Genomic DNA, 18,671 nt, shown 5'->3' with positions numbered 1-18,671 from the left:
TGCTTATTCTATCATCATATATTTCCATGTCTTTCTTGCCCATTCTGCTCTTCTCCCTCCTACTGGAATCTATCTTTCCACTATTTTTGCTGTCCTTGAGTCGTGCAGGTGCCACATATGTCCTGCCCATCTTATCATTCTTGATACACCTGTTTCACACAGCTCTACTTGACCAGTCTTTTCTCTCAAATCCTTGTTACTAATTGTTGTTGACCATATTACTCCCACAATCCGTCTCAAGAATCATCAGTCAAACACATCCATTCTTCTCTTAATTTCTTGGCTAAATTTCCAGCTTTCAGCTAAATACAAAGCTACCAGCACTACTAGTGTGCTAAAGACTCTTAACACTTTAAGGGCTGAATATTTTTTCCAAAAAACAGTTTTTTGAAAACTAATGGCTTCACACAGAAATCAAAATAAAATATCTGTTGCTGCATGCTGTGGCTGACAGTTTGCCAAATATGTGCGGGACAGGCTTGCTGCTAGGCTGTCTTCATGTGGCTGGGGCAGCACCAGTGGTCATGGTCACAATCTGGTTTCTACCATTTATCATTGTAAGTGGCAGTCCTCCAAGCTGAACACTGCTCTAGGTGTGTCAGCTACATGAACCTGTTCAGTACCACTATTGGAGACCAATCAGCTGAAGCTTGAACCTCACATTCGTTTTCGATTTCTTGTATCAAAATCAGAGTCTGACGAGTCATAGTCCAATTCAGAGATAATAGGCAAAACGTCGTCCACGGGGTATTTTGCTTTATGCATTCGTTTTGATCTCTTGCTAGATGTTAGTGCCATTTTTGCGCCTTGCTACTCACGCGAGCACAGGAAATCTCAGTCAAAACCAATTAAGCTAACTTTCCTTCTAGCAACAAGAGTCCAACTAAAACTAAAAAGTTTACAGACAATTACCATCATCAACTCCTCCTTTTGACAAGAGTTGACATCAGCCCTAAAAGAGTTAATATTGTCCACAATGCTTGTCTCTACACCTCCAATGTCCTCTTTCAAACTTAACAAATACGGCTCTTGCCAAAACTAATCTCTTCGCCACGTCCAACTCATAGTTGTCTTTTGCCTTGATCTTGCTTACCAAATATGTGAATCTCTCTTTTCTTTCTAGCTCTTGACCTTTATATTCAAATCTGTTCATTTCTACTTATTCAGCAATCTTTATACATTTTGCTTTGGATATATGTATATATGATATGATTTCGGTCCAAATATTACCAACAATTCTACTAACACCATTATACTCGCTGCTGTATCATCCACATATTCAAGACCTCTCACCAGCTCTCTGCCAATATTTAGTCTGCCACTGTTATCTATTTCATCAACCTCCCACAGACTATGGTCCAATGCCAAGCTGAACAAACATGGTAAAAGAATACATCCCTGCTCCGGTCCGGACTCCAAACCACACTCTTTTTCAATTCTCATGCATGCTTCTCTGTTCTCAAACAAGATAATTAGCATCTTAACGATCTTCACTGATATATCATATATTCTCGTTATCACCCACAGCTCCTCTCTCCATACCGAATCATAACCCTTTTTATAACCTACAAAATACACATAAAGCAAACTTCACTGACTTCTCTATAATCTGTCACATCTGTCATTGTGAATACTTAATCTTAATATCTGCAAATATTCAATTCACAATCAATCGTTTGCATGAAAATGTGTTATAGAAATAAATGTTTTTGTTGATGCATAATTCAAAACCCAAATGAAAAGGTAAAGTTCCAAAAAGGACAATGTACTAAGCCCAGAAAAAAATTAATACATTTACTAATACTCATAACACCTCTGGATCTTTAAGCTCTCTCTCTTTCTGGTAATCTACCCAACTTTTTATGTTTTCTCTATTAGGTGTTAGGTCCCCCTTTACCTTCAAAACAATATGCTATTGGACAAACCTAATCTTAAACTCACAGATCAACATGTACAGATTTTTGACTGGGTACTATTGCTGCCAAAACCCCTTCTTCTCATTTCTTACCTCTTCGAAAATCTGGAAAAGGCAGCAAACAACCTTAAGTTGCTTATTTCTCAACATTTATGAGGTGATGCATGGAGATATTGCAAAGGAGGAGTTTGGTCATAATTCATCATCTTATTTCTTTTATTACATCTTGAAGATAACTTCATTTACTACATGTTCTTTATCCCCATTTAAATTTGGCGTACACCTTAGCTGGATGACGAACCCACTTTTTTGAGGACTAGTTATTTCTGTAGTTTATAATCAAAAAATAATTATTGACAAAAGTAGGTTGTTATGGTTTATTTATATCACTACTTGAGACTCAATTTTATAATATGGATTTCCCAGTAACAAAAAAGGGAAGCAAAACAAGAGACCCTTCCATAACAGTAATCATCAGTTTCTGCATAATACAGTCATCTTATGCATTCTTCATTATTCTGAGCTGCAGAGCATGTGGGTGGTATATTACAACTTATTTCTGACAAAAAAAATCTGAACTCATATAAACTTTGGAAGAAGGTGGCAATTATCACTCTAAAATTTGTGGGAAATTTTCAAATGGTCTGATGAGACTAAGGTCTCACACATTCTGGTCCTAACTCCAATAAATATTTGACTGAAACCTTACGGCCCAAAGAACATTGAATAAATTGTATATATGTATGCAAACAAAAAACACATCATGCTACTGAGCCATTATCCTTCAACAAGGACTGATAAGCTCTATCCTGGCTACAGCGAAAATGAATAGCTCCAAATATCAAGATTTTTTTTTTGGAAAAACATCCTGCTACTCACTGCTAGAATGCTAAGGTTGGGGCAGAATTCCAGATTTCAATCAAAAAATGGCTTAATACAACAAGAACAATGTAATGAAAAGGCCAGGTGAGAGTCCACACTTTAATACTATGGAAAATGTGTAGGCTCTCATACAGAATTCTGTGATCTCTCTCATTTTAACTAAGCTTAAACTTTTTTGCAATGATGAAAGGGATAGATTTGCAAAAAATGGACATGCAAAGCTCATATAAACCAGCAGGACTCAAGTTTGGTCCTGGAGGTCTGCAGAGGCTACAGATTTTTGTTCTAATCCAATTTCTAAATTAAACATCAACTACCAACTATTGATACTGACGGAATTACTGCTCAAGCAAAATTCTTGTGGATCATTTTAGTTAACTTGCTTTATTAATTTTACAAACTCTTCACTGTTTTTTTTAAGTCTTAAACAGCTGTACTCACTTTTATAAGTATTTAATTAGCAATGAGATGAAAACAACAAAAGAACTGGCTCGTCACCTTGTAACTTGGTCCCATTTTCAAATGTGTGTTTATCATGAAGTATCTATTTTAATAAAATAAATACAATTTAAAAAGAAATGTAAAATAAAAATGTTAAGGACTGAGGATTACTAATCTGCTCCAGGCCACAAATCATGTATGGAACCAACAATATTAGCTCATTCCTCCTGAGAAAGGATATATTGTATCTGCAATATAAGAATGACCTGAGGTGGCAATTTTAAACCACTAACAAGGTTAAATCAGTTCTGCTATCTCAAAAGACTAGCTTCTAACTGGGTAACTGGGTGACACAAAAATGTATTTTTTAATTTAAATATTACTTGTTTGACAGTCTTTTAAAAGGTTCAGTTATCTGCAATGAATTGTATTGCTTTCAGCCTTTACATGAACAAAGCATGAAACCTGAACAAAAATCTGTAGACTTGTTATCCACCGTATAATCCATCCATCCATTTTCTAACCCGCTGAATCCAAATACAGGGTCACGGGGGTCTGCTGGAGCCAATCCCAGCCAACACAGGGCACAAGGCAGGAACCAATCCTGGGCAGGGTGCCAACCCACCGCAGGACACACACAAACACACCCACACACCAAGCACACACTAGGGCCAATGTAGAATCGCCAATCCACCTAACCTGCATGTCTTTGGATTGTGGGAGGAAACCGGCGCCGGAGGAAACCCACGCAGACACGGGAGAACATGCAAACTCCACGCAGGGAGGACCTGGGAAGCGAACCTGGGTCTCCTAACTGCGAGGCAGCAGCGCTACCACTGCGCCACCGTGCCGCCCTCCACCATATAATGATTCTTTAATATTGTTATGATAATTTGGATTCTAGTCAAATGGGAAATTTTATTAGATTCTGTAAGTACGTATTGTAAAATTACATCAGATTACATTTAAACGTGCCTGTAAGATATTGCTATGTAATAATTAAAAAAGTTAGATAATATGAAAATGAGCAAGCAACAAATTTTGTGATCATTGAATATTACAAAGCCTGAATAAAATTTTGTACGGTTTCCATTTTTATAAAATTAATTTATCTGTATTGTCCAAGCCATGTTTCAGAATGTAATCAGAGATCTGACTTTATAATGCATTTCCTATACACTGGGATAACAAAACGTAATGGTTTGATGTACAAGTGTTAGTTTTATATATGAAGATTTCATACCTATGCATATACAGTATGTGTCCCACAATGGACTGGCGTCCTGTAAAAGGGCTGATTCTGGGCTTCTGCCTAATAATCTCAAAACAGGCCCTGGCCTCACCTCCTTGCATTGCAGTTAACAGGAGTGGAAAATTGATTCGTTTATTTGAAAATTGAAGGAAAACTTTAAATTATACATAATGCACAAGGAATAAAATGAGTATTAAATAGGTCAAATTGTTATTCCACTATAATTTACTTAAATTGAAATATAAACAATACAGTAAAACAATACAGTAAAATGAAAAAGAACTTAAAAAATGTAATTAAATCAAATTGTTGCACATTAAATATAATTCAAATTATGTGTAAGCACTATTATAAATGTGAAACTGAACAAATTGTGCAATTCTTTTATATGTGAGATAATAACACATTCACAAACTGTACTGTACTGTGGTAGAATTATTTCGACGATTCATACGTAACCGTGTACTCCTTAAATTCATAGCTTTGCATTAAAGATGAGAATTCAAAGCTGTGCGCAGTGACCTGGAATTTTTTTAATAGTTGTCAGAAATTAAAACTAACTCAAACTGCACCTGCAAGTGTGTAGTATTATAATGATTAATTAACGTTATGTGAATGACGTGATATATTTCAGGCCGTTTTACGTATAGGTACATTTAAAATGCGGATGCTTTCCATTTATTGACAATTTATAACATTAATTTGTTTTAACTCCCATTGTACGTTTGCACTTCAGTTGACTGCGTAACCCTGTTTTTAATCTCGATAGTGGCTTCTCCAGCATTGGGATACCTTGTTGCCGCTGCTAATGCAATAAGCGCACCTACTTTTTACAGGGGATGTGGCCCTTCTTTTCTTCCAGGACTCTGATACGCTGGTTCTGTCCATCGTAAGAAACTATTGCCCGGGTGTTCCTGCCGGTGCTGTGGTCGTAAGTAACTGTCCTGCCCTCCCATTGCAAAGGGGCCTGGCAGGGCCGCACCCGGTGTCCGCCTGAAGCCGCGGTAGGCAGCAAGAGGAAGGCCGCGAAAATGTAACGCAGCACACCGTTTACTGAGAGAAACTGCATCGCCTTGTGGTAGCCGGAGAGCGAGGCGCGCTGCTTCTCTGCTGATATCAAGTGCGCACTGAGCAGTAGACACATGGAAGCGCCACTAGCGCATCAGTATGATGGAACTCTAAATATTTAATGGGTCGCTGCCATTCTGATAGTCGCGGGCGAACTTAGCAGCGCAAGGATGTCTGTGTTGGTGGTTTATATGAAATTAACTGTAATGCAACAGTGCAGATACTGTAGATATTTTGAATTTCGCGTGTGAATACGCTTTTCTAATAACCGAGAAAGATAGATGTTTTGAATTTCAGAGTGAATACGCTTTTCTGATAACCGAGAAAAAGTAGTAACAAAACTGTATAGTATAATCTGTGTATTTTTACATCTGTAAAGAAACATTGTTTACTCGCATAGTGCATTTTCTTGCTAAGCAATACACAGTAGTCACAATCGCTTCTGAACGTTATAGTAAAAGGTATAATTAAAAAGATGGGCTGAGCGGCCACGCGGGAGATGAAACTGGTGACAAATTAATTCATTCAAAAATTAGGCACCAATATCCTCTTTTATTCAAGCAATACCATCGGTTGATTAACCGATACACATTTCAGTCATTGAATTCAGAAGAAGATTTAAAAACAGGAGGGAAAACTTATGGCTGACATACAGTATAACCAGAAGAAGTTCGGTTTTGGAAGGCGCTAGAGAGTTGGACTGAAGGGACTACCCGCTCAGACAGATGGGCTGTGTGTTTGGGGGCGGGGGATGTTAATGGGTTTGATTCCACATAATTGTCTTGCGCCGATTCCTCTTTTATACAATTATCTAAAATACTATTTCCTCTGGGTAGAAGATAATTATAACTAGTCAGAGTTAGAAGGACTATTTAAAGAAAGATATAGCCCTTTGTTTGTATTTATGAAAGCAACACATTACAATTGCATTGTTGTCCTTTGTTAGGATCTTCTTCTTTCGGCTGCTCCTGTTAGGGGTTGCCATAGCATATCATCTTCGTCCATATCGTCCTGTCTTCTGCATCTTTCTCTGTTACACCCATCACCTGCATGTCCTCTCTCACCACATATTTTGTTAGGATAATAATAATAATACATTTTATATATACAGCGCTTTTCACATTTTCCAGGCGCATAAGTAGTCCGATGGTTTAATTCCAAAGTTATAGATGTTTTACATGTAACATACCTTTTGCTGAAAGTGTTTTTCAGTGTACAGCTACCACAAATAAGACGTCTGAATTTGAATAATAAGCTCGAACATTGATAAAGGTATTTTAGTTGTAACCAGAAAAATTATGATGCAGTTGTTGTCAGTTAAAAAACAAACGCTGATTTTAATATATAGTCAATGCCACTCAAATTTCTAATACTAATCACGGGTTATAGTATTATCATTAACATGATTATTTTTCTTAAATAAAAGCAGTTGCTACGAACATTGGTTAAAATTGGTGGTGGTGGTGGGGAGGGGGTTGGGTTGGTTTTCTTCTGTTGTTCTCAATTTGATTTTAGCATTGTACATGTTAAATTTAAAAATGTAACGAACGTTATGTGACGTAATTTATTCGGTGTATTCATATCTCTAATTCTACTTTAAAGATGATTACGTATTTTTAACAAACGTAGCCTTGTACTTACTGTTTTTAGCCTGATTTCAGAACCACATCTAAAGATGGACAGGTGATAATTATTCGCAGCAGTTTTGCTATATTTCATGTAAGCAGTTAACGCTGTTGGTATCAGTGCTCCTCTCATACAAGGTTGGTCCCTATGGATCCAGATTCTAGGTAATTTGTTTTTGTAACTGTTATTAGACACTGCCCTTATTGGTAAGTACAGTGAGTTAGACATATTGTTTTTTCAGATACTGTATAGGGTTCATGAATTAACAGGTCTACTTTCCGATAGTGGATGGAATGTATACTGCGATTAAAATAACTGAATGAAAGCAGATTTATTCAAGTAAGATCCGAGGTCTCAAGAACTGCTTAACTTGTGTCCAACATCGTCCTCATCCTCATTATCATAATAATTATTAACAGCCTAGCACCTCTCACCTGCACGCTCTCAAATATCTCTACACATCTTCAATTTTTTAATTTTAGAAACAATATTGCTGACACAGGCAGTAGATCAACCATTCATTTCTATAGCTAGTTTATTTTAACACTCAAGTAAATAAAAATGCCTCTTTAAATCAAAGTTTTAGAATGCACTATACACCTTACACTATACATTTACTTCTGTGGGTCCATTTAGCTCAATGAGGCGGGCAGACAGGCAAGGCAGGAAACATGCTTACATAGACTGGACCCATGTTCATCAGAAAACTTTATTCCACCCACCAAATAAATCTATCATTCACAAATATAACTGGAAACTGGAACACCAGGAGGAACCTGCATTTGAACCCGAGGCCAGTGGCGAGGTCGGAGGGTGGTGGCTTCCGGGGTTATAGATCCTGATCTTTGAGAGCCCTAGCACCACCTAATCCAAATGATTTAAGATTCAATCCTCTGATCTTCGAGAGCCCAGCATTGTTTTCTCTTGTTCTGCGGTCTGAAAATGCTCGCTGACAGCGCGAAAACTACACAGGACCATCACCCACCATCAACACTTCTATGAGGAGCTAAACAGGCCATAAGTCAAAAATATTTGAGTGTAACCTATTGATTTACATGTAAACCTTATTGGTTATGATTTATGACCTCTCATACACATCTTATGGTCCTCAAGAGAGCTTCAAAGGGGCATCCACCAAACCCCATGTTTTTCCGTATATTGCTTATGTTGACATAACGGCATTATCAGAGAACAGAGTGGTAAGCCCCTAATAAGTGCTGAAGCGAACGAAACCCCTGCCCGAGACCAAGGAACCGCGAGACTCTAGTGGGAACCGCGAGACTCTAGTGAGAACCAGAGTATCTGGCGAGAAGAAAAAGACTTAATAAAATAAAACGAATTTGCTGCTTTTATTTTATTAGCTCTTCGCGAGCCAGGGAATCATTATGCAGGTCTCGTTTTGTCCAGCGCCACAGTGGCTCATTAGCTTAAGAGACCATTTCGTGGTCTACAAATGAACTGTTTCCAAAAACTCTGATTTCCTGTAACATCTCAAAGAAATGCATTCTGACTTAACTTATGACTTAAAACGTATGCGTCATGCACTGTATATACCGTGCCTCCTTCCCTAATCTCTAACAATATTCAGCGGCTTCCATCAGCTCTGTAATCGAAAAATCGGTACCCAAAACGATGGATGGAGAGCAGCGTTGGAAGTCCTGTACTTCGTCTATGCAGTCGTGCAGAACTGACACTCTTAATATTGGTCATATTGGGACGTGTTATGTACTTTACGGTCATTGGCAATTTCAAACAACCGGTTACATTCATTTTTTGCTCCCATTTGTTTTCCGCGTGTGTTTACGTGTGTGACGTTCAGGCGCGTGTTAACCTTAACCACTACTGATAACGGTAACCTTTCAACAGAAATTAAAAGAATGTGAAAAGAAGTATTAAAAAAAATAAAATCCAGAGCATTCTATTTTGTAACAGGTAAACGGACTAAGCGCACTGGTATTGCTGTTTAAAGAGGTTAACGCCCATTATGGTTTATAAATAATGTGTTACGTTACGGGATCACCAAGTATATTTTTCACATATGTATATCAAAGCTATTATAAATATAAATTATAAAGTTCTGCAGTACTTACAGTAAGCAGAATACGATGCAAGACTTTAAACGTCAGTTTAGTCTGCATATAATGTGTAGTTATCCCCGTGCAATTCGTTTTTGTACTTACGAAACTGTCTCCTTGTTCAGGATCTCACTAACTCTTTTTTTGGAATTCTTCATTTTTCCCCAAAATACGACATACTTCTCTTTCAACAGCGTTCGCTGGAAACGCTGCACGGTTTATTCTACTGTGCACAATCCATAGATAAAGCCGGAGAAAAGTCGTGGTGAAGTAACTGTAAATGTGCTTTCATCGGTATACTTCTGTTATGTTTAAAATGTGCGATATACTATATGGGGGTGGTTATTTACTTGGCCAATGTCGTTCTTTCTTACACAATCCAATTCTGCGTAGTTTACGCGGTTTCCCTCATTATAGTCCATTAAAATAACCGTCCTTGAAGGATACGGTTCTATAGAAACGCTGTAAATATGATAGCGGGTTAAACGCGAAACAGTGTGAGCATTTTTACTTTTAAGACTATTCTGCTGTTAAAAAACACCGTCTGGGAAAAAGTATTGTATATTGCTTCACTAGATCAAACTACTTCTCTCAGTTAGAACTGCGCAGGTAAGCCTATTCGGTTTGGAATAAGATTGATGAAACTTACATGGGGATACGGAATATTTAGTGGAGTTCTCTAGGGATTAAAAGTGATTCGGATGATGTCATGTGTCTGGAAAATAATACATGATGCGGCCAAAAAGAAATGGAAAGATCCCGCGTCACTTGCGGTGTTGGTATTCGTCCCACGTTAAATCATGTCTTATAATTTCAATGAACGGGCTTCCCTTCACTCACCCTGCGTTGCAGGCGGACAGCTCCTCCCGAATATAAAAAGCTCAAAGGGTGACCATCCTCAGATATTTCATCAACCTGTTGTCTTGGTGGAATTTATTGAACTTGCGTGGTTACAAGCAAGAAAACAGACGTTGCTCACTTTAGTGGCTTTGAACCCAAGGCAAGTGCTCCACATCAGAAGGTAATTCGAGGAGATGCATTCCGTAGTGGTCGTGGTATTTGTGCTGCTCAGCGGCAAAGCGCTGGTTCAAGGTGGCCCGTGCGAGCCCGTCAGAATCCCTATGTGTCATTCCATGCCTTGGAACATCACCCGGATGCCCAATCACCTGCATCACAGTACCCAGGAAAACGCCATCCTTGCAATCGAGCAATACGAAGAACTGGTGAACACTGAATGCAGCACTGATTTGCGCTTCTTCCTATGTGCAGTGTATGCGCCCATATGCACGATCGAGTTCATGCACGATCCCATTAAACCCTGCAAGTCACTGTGCCAAAGAGCCCGCGACGGTTGTGAGCCTATAATGAGGCAGTACAATCACAGCTGGCCGGAGAGCCTGGCGTGCGATGACCTGCCGGTGTACGAGAGAGGTGTGTGTATCTCCCCGGAAGCGATCGTCACAGAATTACCTGAAGGTAAGTTAGCGTCGCACCTTTTTATCCCCCGCCCTTACCCAGAACTAACCACTTTCACAAAGTTACTATGTAGAATGGGATTGGTGTCTTTCATTAAAAAGTGGTAACGCTCGAACTTCATGAATTGGCAATGAATGAAATGTTAGAAAGGATTAGTTCTGCACACGGAAATCAGTATTTTAAACTAAATGAAATGACTGGCTTGATAGTTATTTTAAGGGCATGTGTAACAGTATCCCTGTATTTTAAAACCTCATTCAGATGCGAAGTGGGATGACATTTTTACACATTTGTTGTTAGGAGCAGATCGCGACTGCACAGACTGGACACCAGGTTAGTATTGTTTTCCTTCAGCATGTCTTTGTTATTATTGTCTTCTGAACACGCCACATTTTAAATATAAAATTAATGATCTAAAATAACCTAACTTTAACAATGCAACTATGCAGAACTTAATGAACAAAAATACTGTCCATTTGCATTATTATGTCGTCTTTATTCTTGTGTGTGTGCATGTCTTTATAGTATCTTTTGATGGGTAATAGTTTGTCTATAGTATTTTAAAAAATTCTGTAAGATCTCAAAACGATTTCCTACCTAATGTTAAACTGCTATTTCTAAAAAGGAATGCAACTTTCTCATACTGACCCAGCTGCTACGTGGATGGTAATATTTGTGCAAGTAAACTGATGAAAGTCACAATTGTTTTACAGATTGTAACTGCAAAAAGATTAAGCTAACAGCAGGTACATATTTGGAAAGAAAATACAGCTATGGTATGTATAAAAATGCTTATGTACAACTGTTAGTGTGATATATACTTACATATATTCATACAAAAATGTGATCAAAAGAAGTTATTTTCTTTCATATCAGCGATTTACAGAATAAATGTTTTTGCATTTTATCTATTTATCTGAACACTGAATTTCCTAAGTATTTTTTTAATATCTTCACAGTAGTCTGCTCCCTGAAACAGATGTCGTTGCGATTTAAAAATTATGCAGTTTTTTTAAACTATGGTTATGGTTAGATATTTACATGCTATCTTTAAAATAAGTTCTATCCCCAAACAACTAATAGGAAAGAAATGTATGCTTAAGTAACACATCAAATTTATATTTCTATTTGGCAACTCAAGCACATGGAAAAAATGGTAAATATAAGTCTGGATTTAAAATAAGCATAATAAATTCAATTGATGCTAACACTAGCACTTTAGCATTTTAAATGTTTAACACCTTCCAAATAGATAACTTACAAAACATTCCTAAAAATCCACTTGAGAATTGACTGGAGGTGAGGTAGTGGTGCTAGGATTTTAGCTGGGGCCTAGTGTCCAGCTCTCTAGACAGGACATGAGTTCACAGCAAAGCCCTCTTTCACATACCCACACTAGACCAAAATAAATCACCAGTTAACTTAACACAGATGTCTTTTTAAAAATGGGGAGGAAAACCAGCATCCATGGAGAAGAATCCACACAGACATGGTGAGGGGATGCACTCTCCACACAGATTACAACTGGATGTGAGATCTGAATTCTGGAAACTGGAACTGCGCAGCAGCAGTGCTAGCCAATGTGCCATTCTGCCTCCCCTATTTGAGATGTATAAAATACAGTGGTTTTTTTTTTCCAAAAGTGTTTTTATTGTCTTGTTTACATATAGCAAAAAAATAAATGTTTCTGGAATTTTTGAATGATTGGAGTTGTACAAATATGTCGAATTTCAATTTTCAGGAAAATGAATGGAATTTCATATAATGTAAAAACTAGAACTCTTTAAAATATTTGATGTACGTTTATGCTTGTAGAATGCTGAATGTGGCAGACCTGAAATTTAATTAATTTCTCAGAATTTATTTTATTTAATAATCATAGAAATATGGGTGCACATTTTAATTTTTCATTTGACCAAGCTCCAACTGTAGCAAAATATCTTTGATATTTTAAGAAATACTTAATTTTATGACATATTTAAATAATAGTAAATGTAATTGTTCTGTTGCTTAGTATAATTTAATCATAGCATCTCAACAATTTGAGCAAAATGTGGCCTTTTATTATCTAACTAAAAAGATTACAATATGCAAGCTTTCAAGGCAACTCAGGCCCCTTCTTCAGGCAAGATGTAATACAGAAACTGAAGTTTCCTGTGTTTATATCCACACACTAGGGCAACACACTAGGACTTACATCTTGCTTGAAGAAGGGGCCTGAGTTGCCTCGAAAGCTTGCATATTGTAATCTTTTTAGTTAGCCAATAAAAAGTGCAATTTTGCTTGGCTTTTCTCTACATTCACAATGGCTAACACAGTACAACACCCTAGTACTACAGCAAAATGTGGTACATTCAATTTATAACAAAAGCCCTTAAAAGATAATTCTGGAAGAAATATAAAAAGTTGTTCTGCTATTTTAATGAAACATCCACATGGGCTGTCAATTTCTCTTTTAGAAACTAGCATCATAAGGTTCACAAACTGCCAAAATTTAAGTATGTTATTTCATATTGATTATGTAACAGTAATATCTAGTAGGCAAAGATTTGAATGGAGCTAACCAGTAACTGATAGGCAGTAAAAGATATAGGCTGTAAAAGACTGTTTAAACAAGATGAAATTCATACTGGTTTGTGCAGAGTCTCTATGCATGTAAGTCTGGGAAGAGAGCCTCTCTGTTGGTAGTAGACTGTTTGCATGTAGGAGCTTAGTTCAGGGGTAGAATAAGTCAATAAGTAATTGCTGATTGTGAAGAAGTCTGCATTACTGTATTACCTTTGTACACGTGGTGGCAGTATGGAGTCTCATAAGTGAAAGGTAAGGTCTGGTTAAGAAATAGCCTGAGAAACAAGAGTAACAATGCTTGAATTAACAACATTTTCTTAACTATAGCACTTACTGCACATTTTCTAGAACACCACATAATACTGCAAAACTGTACTAGCAAGTATAGCAGAAAGCTTAGTTTATTTTTTTCTTCAAAGATATAACCCTGAAAATTGTTAAGCATGGGATTGTTGGTATAATGTCACAAAATTACATTCAGTTTAGAACTACAGCTTAAGGGGGAGAAATCACTGAAGTGATTTGTGACTTTTTCCATAATCACTAGTATACTGTGTGATATTTTAATCTACTATGAAATGGGTGCTAATCAGTTAAAACTTGAATATGTTATCTTGAAGAAGGAAAATTAGTTTGCTCAAATATTTTTTAATTTATATAATACAGTCTGTGTACTTCTATCATTTTGTGTATACCACACAACATTCAGCTAATATACAGTGCCTGCAAATACCTTATTTATTCAAATCTGGTGATATAAAAAAGAAAAATAGAAATACAAGTTCAGCTAACCTTGTTCCTGCCCACCATATTTCCATTTCCAAAATAAAAAAACCCTGAAAACATAGGAGATTGTTTTGTGGTAGTGTGTACAGTGTTGATGTCTGCTACACAATTGTCCATTATAAAATTACATTAAAATGTTGGCATTTTTGTTAAATGCCCTCTTTTGATAATTACTGACTAACTCTAACTTTGCTTGAGTTGGTCTGTAATTAGAGGAAAACATTTGCCTGTGCTTCAGGTCATTTACACAACTGTTCTGATTAGAGTAATTCATCTTGATGAACTGTTAAATCTTTAGCATTGCTAAAATATTTATTTAGTCATGAATTCCTTCTTTTATAAATGATATTTCATGAGGTTCTAAAGCATGCATTCAGGCTTCTTGAAATTCAAAAGTTGACTGTGTTCTTCATATCTGTATTTTCTTTGCAGTTATTCGTGCCAGTTTTAGAGAAGTCCGAATGAGCTGCAATGACAATACAACTATAGTGGAAGTGAAGGAGATATTAAAGTCAGCAAGCCCGATCAAACATGGTCCTGTTAACTTGATAACAAATTCATCCTGTCCATGTCCGGAACATCTGCCTAAAGAGGATGCACTCATAATGTGTTATGAGTTGGACTCTCGGTAGGTTTTCTTTGGGTAGTTAATTTAAATGTGTCTGGTTTCTATAAGGAGAGCAACAAGGTTTGTGCAGTCTGAATATTTTACATACATAATGTACTCACAATGTCATGGTTAAATAATTTATTTATTTTCAGAAATATTTTAAATAGAATTTTGCACAATGAGGCTCAAAACAGCTTTTAAGTTTTAAATGCAGTTAATTAATGAAAGGTATTAAAAACTTATACCTCACACCACCTACCAATAATGTGTTTATGTGTCAAGGTATCAAACATGTTTGCATACACCCCTTGTTTATTGTTTAATTTTGAAAACTTCCTGTAGGTACTCTCTCATCTCTGCATGTTTATCTGATACCAAAATATCTTCGCTGTGTAAGAGAAAGGGAGTTTCTTAACAATTTTTAAGCCCACTATTCTTAGGTCTTAATACCATATCCCAGTTATGAAAACTGCATGCCATCAACATTTGGTGTTGATATTTTTAAGATATTTTTTAGATGATATCATTCACTGTGTCAAAATCACTTGTATAACTAATAGCAAAATTGTCTAAAAATCTGATCATGATACTGTAAAAACGTCTTACTTTATCAGGTTCTACACTTTAAGTACATGATATTTTGCATATATCAGACTCTCATGATCCTTTGCATGAAGAATTACATCCTTGCTCCTCATTACAACTCCATATGATGTATGTGATGATTGAATATTTGATTTTTAAACTTTTTGATTGGATTTAATAATGCTGTTAGCAAACCCATTCTGTATCAATTACTGCCTTGTACAAAGCATTGTTGGACGAGGCTCCAGTTCACAATAAGTATGAATAGGAATAAACTGGTTTGAGAAATTATTGTAAAGTTAATTTTAACAATTCTTTTGGGAATTGTGTAGTCCTGGTTTATCCTTTCAATTCATCTCCTATCAGGACTAAAGAAGGTCCTTTGCCTTATTTTGAGAAAATAGGACATGCCATTTTGCCAAGGAATGCATTAAATTTGCATTCCACAGTTTTTTATAGCCATAAAAATCATTATTTTTATATGAATGTATTTAAAAACTAGACTTGATGTTATTTAAGAAAAATTAAATGGATAGGAATAGTGAGCTTTGTTGGGCTAAATAGCCTGTTCTCGTCTAGATTGTTCTATTGTTCTAGTATGTAACTGGTCTAAGATAGATAGTTAGATAGATACTTTATTGATCCCAAGGGGAAATTCACAAATTAAGTCTCCTTTTGAAGAATTACTAGCTATTCCCTCACTTTATCTATACAGGTTTTACATTTTTAAAGATTCTTTTGCTTAAAAATATATCATATAATAGTGTTGTAGTCTATGGTGGAAATTAGTAAGGCTGCTAGTATGAGGTTTTCTTGTATTACCTAATATCATTGGGTTGTTAAGCCCATTAGGTTCAACCAGTGTTTACTGGGGCACCAGTTTAAAGGTGAAAAGGAATATATTTATAGGATGAAGGAGAAACTCGAAGTTCCCAGAAAACACAGACAACATGCCAATTCCTTATAGTCTCTGTAATGCAGCAGCTCTGATCCCTGCAAGACAATGTTGATAGAATTCAATAAACCTTAAAACAATTCATACACACACATAAAGACTGAGAAAGTTATTATTTACGGTAAGAATTATTAGAAAGTAGTGAAATGAATGACTGCAAACCATGGTCAATATCAAAACAAACGTACCAGATTTTGTTGTTTCATTAATATTCTGAATTAAAACTTGTAGCACGATCATAGCATTTTATGTAAGAAAAGCATCACCAGAGACCAGCAGAGCACACATATAGTTAGAATTATCAGTGATGCAACACAAATAATTTTAAACGTAAAAAATTATGAGGAATCTTAATATTAATTAAATATTCCACACATGCAAAATTATATTAAATATCTGTAAATCCTTTTTTCTTCAAATGTCTCCATGACAAGTAAACTATTTTTTCCAATAAAAACTGGTAATATCAACAAAAGAGATGTGTTGGATTATTAGACATGCTAAATGCTAAAATATGAATATTTGCAATTTATAAGTTTTATTAACAAGAGTTCTTTTAAAAGCTGCACTTATTGCAGCAACCAGAAGGACATAAGACAGACACAGATACTTATACTTTTATTAAGGTGGATAGAAGACTTTGCATAGTCCATAATGATCTGTTTACTGTGGGAAGCTGTAATTTAGATTTCTTTTGAAAAACTGAACTGTAAAGAATTTGCATAATTATCCTATTTATACCTGCAAACAATTAAGATTGTAATTTGATTTGTTTGATGTAAGTCAGAAATAACACCCTTGTGTTGTCTTCTTTTATGTATGCCTTTCTTATATATATATATATATATATATATATATATATATATATATATATATATATATAGTATCTTCAGTGTTTGATGATCTGCACAAAAGGTTAAAGATGGAAAATGTTATTAGGGCATCATCCATGTAATTTATTTTCATCTTTACTATCCTTCAAATTATTGTATAGCATGTGAAACTTTAATCTAAATAAATTAATATTGATTTATGGTACACTTTACTTCTTTATTGAGTTAACAATGCTCCAATAACAACAATGTACAGTATAATTCAATTATGAAAAGCATACAGTATCTACATATTTCAAGCAACACAGAATTAACTTTTCCAGTGTGCATGACACTGATGTCATACTTATTTTCAGAATCAAAGTGGCTGATGATGATGTTTCACAGTTTAATGACATTGTAATGTTATAACAAAGGAGAACTCCAGAAGATTACTTGCACATGTAGTAAGAAAACAGGTTTCTGCTTTATTCGGGTTGTTCACATTAACCCAATTATGTAAGAGTATAAAAGCATGACTTTTTAGATGTAATCAGTGACTATTTTTTTTAACACAGTATGTTAAAATACCAACCTGAGGGGACGACTGTCTAGATTTAGTACTTTACAATAACATGAGAATTCAGGGTTTAGATGTGATTGAATCATTAGGTCAAGTGACCATAATATTGTACATTTCACAGTGTTTTGGCGAAGCACAGATACAAAAATTGAAACTGTTTATGTTTTTTAGGGCAAGTTCTGAGCAGATTACATACAAACTAAGAGCGATAAACTGAGTTATGTGAAGACATTTGAGGAGAAATGAAGCGATTAAAAACATGTATAACTGCATGATAAGTTCATTACAAATGTAAGAAACAAGAAATAAAAAAGCTCCACTGTGAACAAATAGGAAGATACAAATGAAACTGCAAAGAAAAAAGCAGTTGCATAAGGAGTACAAGACTAATAACTCTATGTTAGCTACAGTGTATATTGGAGTATGAGTGCAACAGTTAAAAAACTAGTAAGCTAGGAGGCAGAGAGAAATATTGTGGAAAAAGCCAGAAGAGATTACTTAAGTATTTTAGTAGTAAAAAGAATGGTCAAGTAGGAGGTGACGTGTATCTGGAACACCAAGTGTAAATTTAAACATATAATGAGTAACATGGCTAATGTTTTAACTTACATTTTTCTGTAATTTGCACATGTCAAGAAGTGGATAAACCCCCAGCTGTACTGCTTAGATCAAATAGACTGAAATCTAATATATAAATCCATAACACATATTTTTAGGAAGTCACCGCACACTGAGGAAATTCCTATGGATGGGAAAATTACAAATATTACCCCATTATATGATATGCGCCAATGGGTAGATCCAAGGAACCATAGCCCAGCAAGTTTAATTGCATCCCAGGTAAATTAATGAAAGCAATTATAAAAGAAAACATTGAGCAGAACATGGCAAGAATAGAAGTCCTAGTTAACATTCAGCATGGCCTCAAATGAGGGAGGTTGTGTTTTACTAATATCCTGGAATTGTATGAGGAAGGAACAAAAGGATATGGACAGAGAGGGGTATACCCTGTGTGATATTATATACCATGTGAAAGT

General features: G+C 35.8%; 2 protein-coding genes across 5 annotated transcripts in view; one reads left to right on the top strand and one right to left on the bottom strand.

Moving 5' to 3' along the window:
- The window catches only part of LOC120529496 (mammalian ependymin-related protein 1-like), a 53,653-nt gene extending 44,150 nt beyond the window's left edge, over window positions 1–9,503 (bottom strand). The window contains exon 1 of one of the 2 annotated variants that reach the window (XM_039753353.1): window positions 9,365–9,503. In XM_039753353.1, the coding sequence (XP_039609287.1) occupies window positions 9,365–9,417 (53 nt within the window). In that variant the 5' untranslated portion in view covers window positions 9,418–9,503. Of the gene's footprint in view, window positions 1–5,317; window positions 5,665–9,364 lie in introns of those variants that run through there. The other variant, XM_039753352.1, reaches the window with a different exon arrangement.
- Window positions 9,504–9,614: 111 nt separating this feature from the next.
- The window catches only part of LOC120529495 (secreted frizzled-related protein 4-like), a 49,385-nt gene continuing 40,328 nt past the window's right edge, over window positions 9,615–18,671 (top strand). The window contains exons 1-4 of one of the 3 annotated variants that reach the window (XM_039753350.1): window positions 9,615–10,735; window positions 11,036–11,068; window positions 11,449–11,511; window positions 14,522–14,717. In XM_039753350.1, coding sequence (XP_039609284.1) covers window positions 10,294–10,735; window positions 11,036–11,068; window positions 11,449–11,511; window positions 14,522–14,717 — 734 coding nt within the window. In that variant the 5' untranslated portion in view covers window positions 9,615–10,293. Of the gene's footprint in view, window positions 10,736–10,996; window positions 11,069–11,448; window positions 11,512–14,521; window positions 14,718–18,671 lie in introns of all 3 variants that reach the window. The other 2 variants (XM_039753349.1, XM_039753351.1) reach the window with 2 other exon arrangements.

This window comes from Polypterus senegalus, chromosome 5 (assembly GCF_016835505.1).
Source record: "Polypterus senegalus isolate Bchr_013 chromosome 5, ASM1683550v1, whole genome shotgun sequence".
NCBI lineage: Eukaryota > Metazoa > Chordata > Cladistia > Polypteriformes > Polypteridae > Polypterus > Polypterus senegalus.
This window is presented reverse-complemented; position numbering and strand designations above follow the sequence as displayed.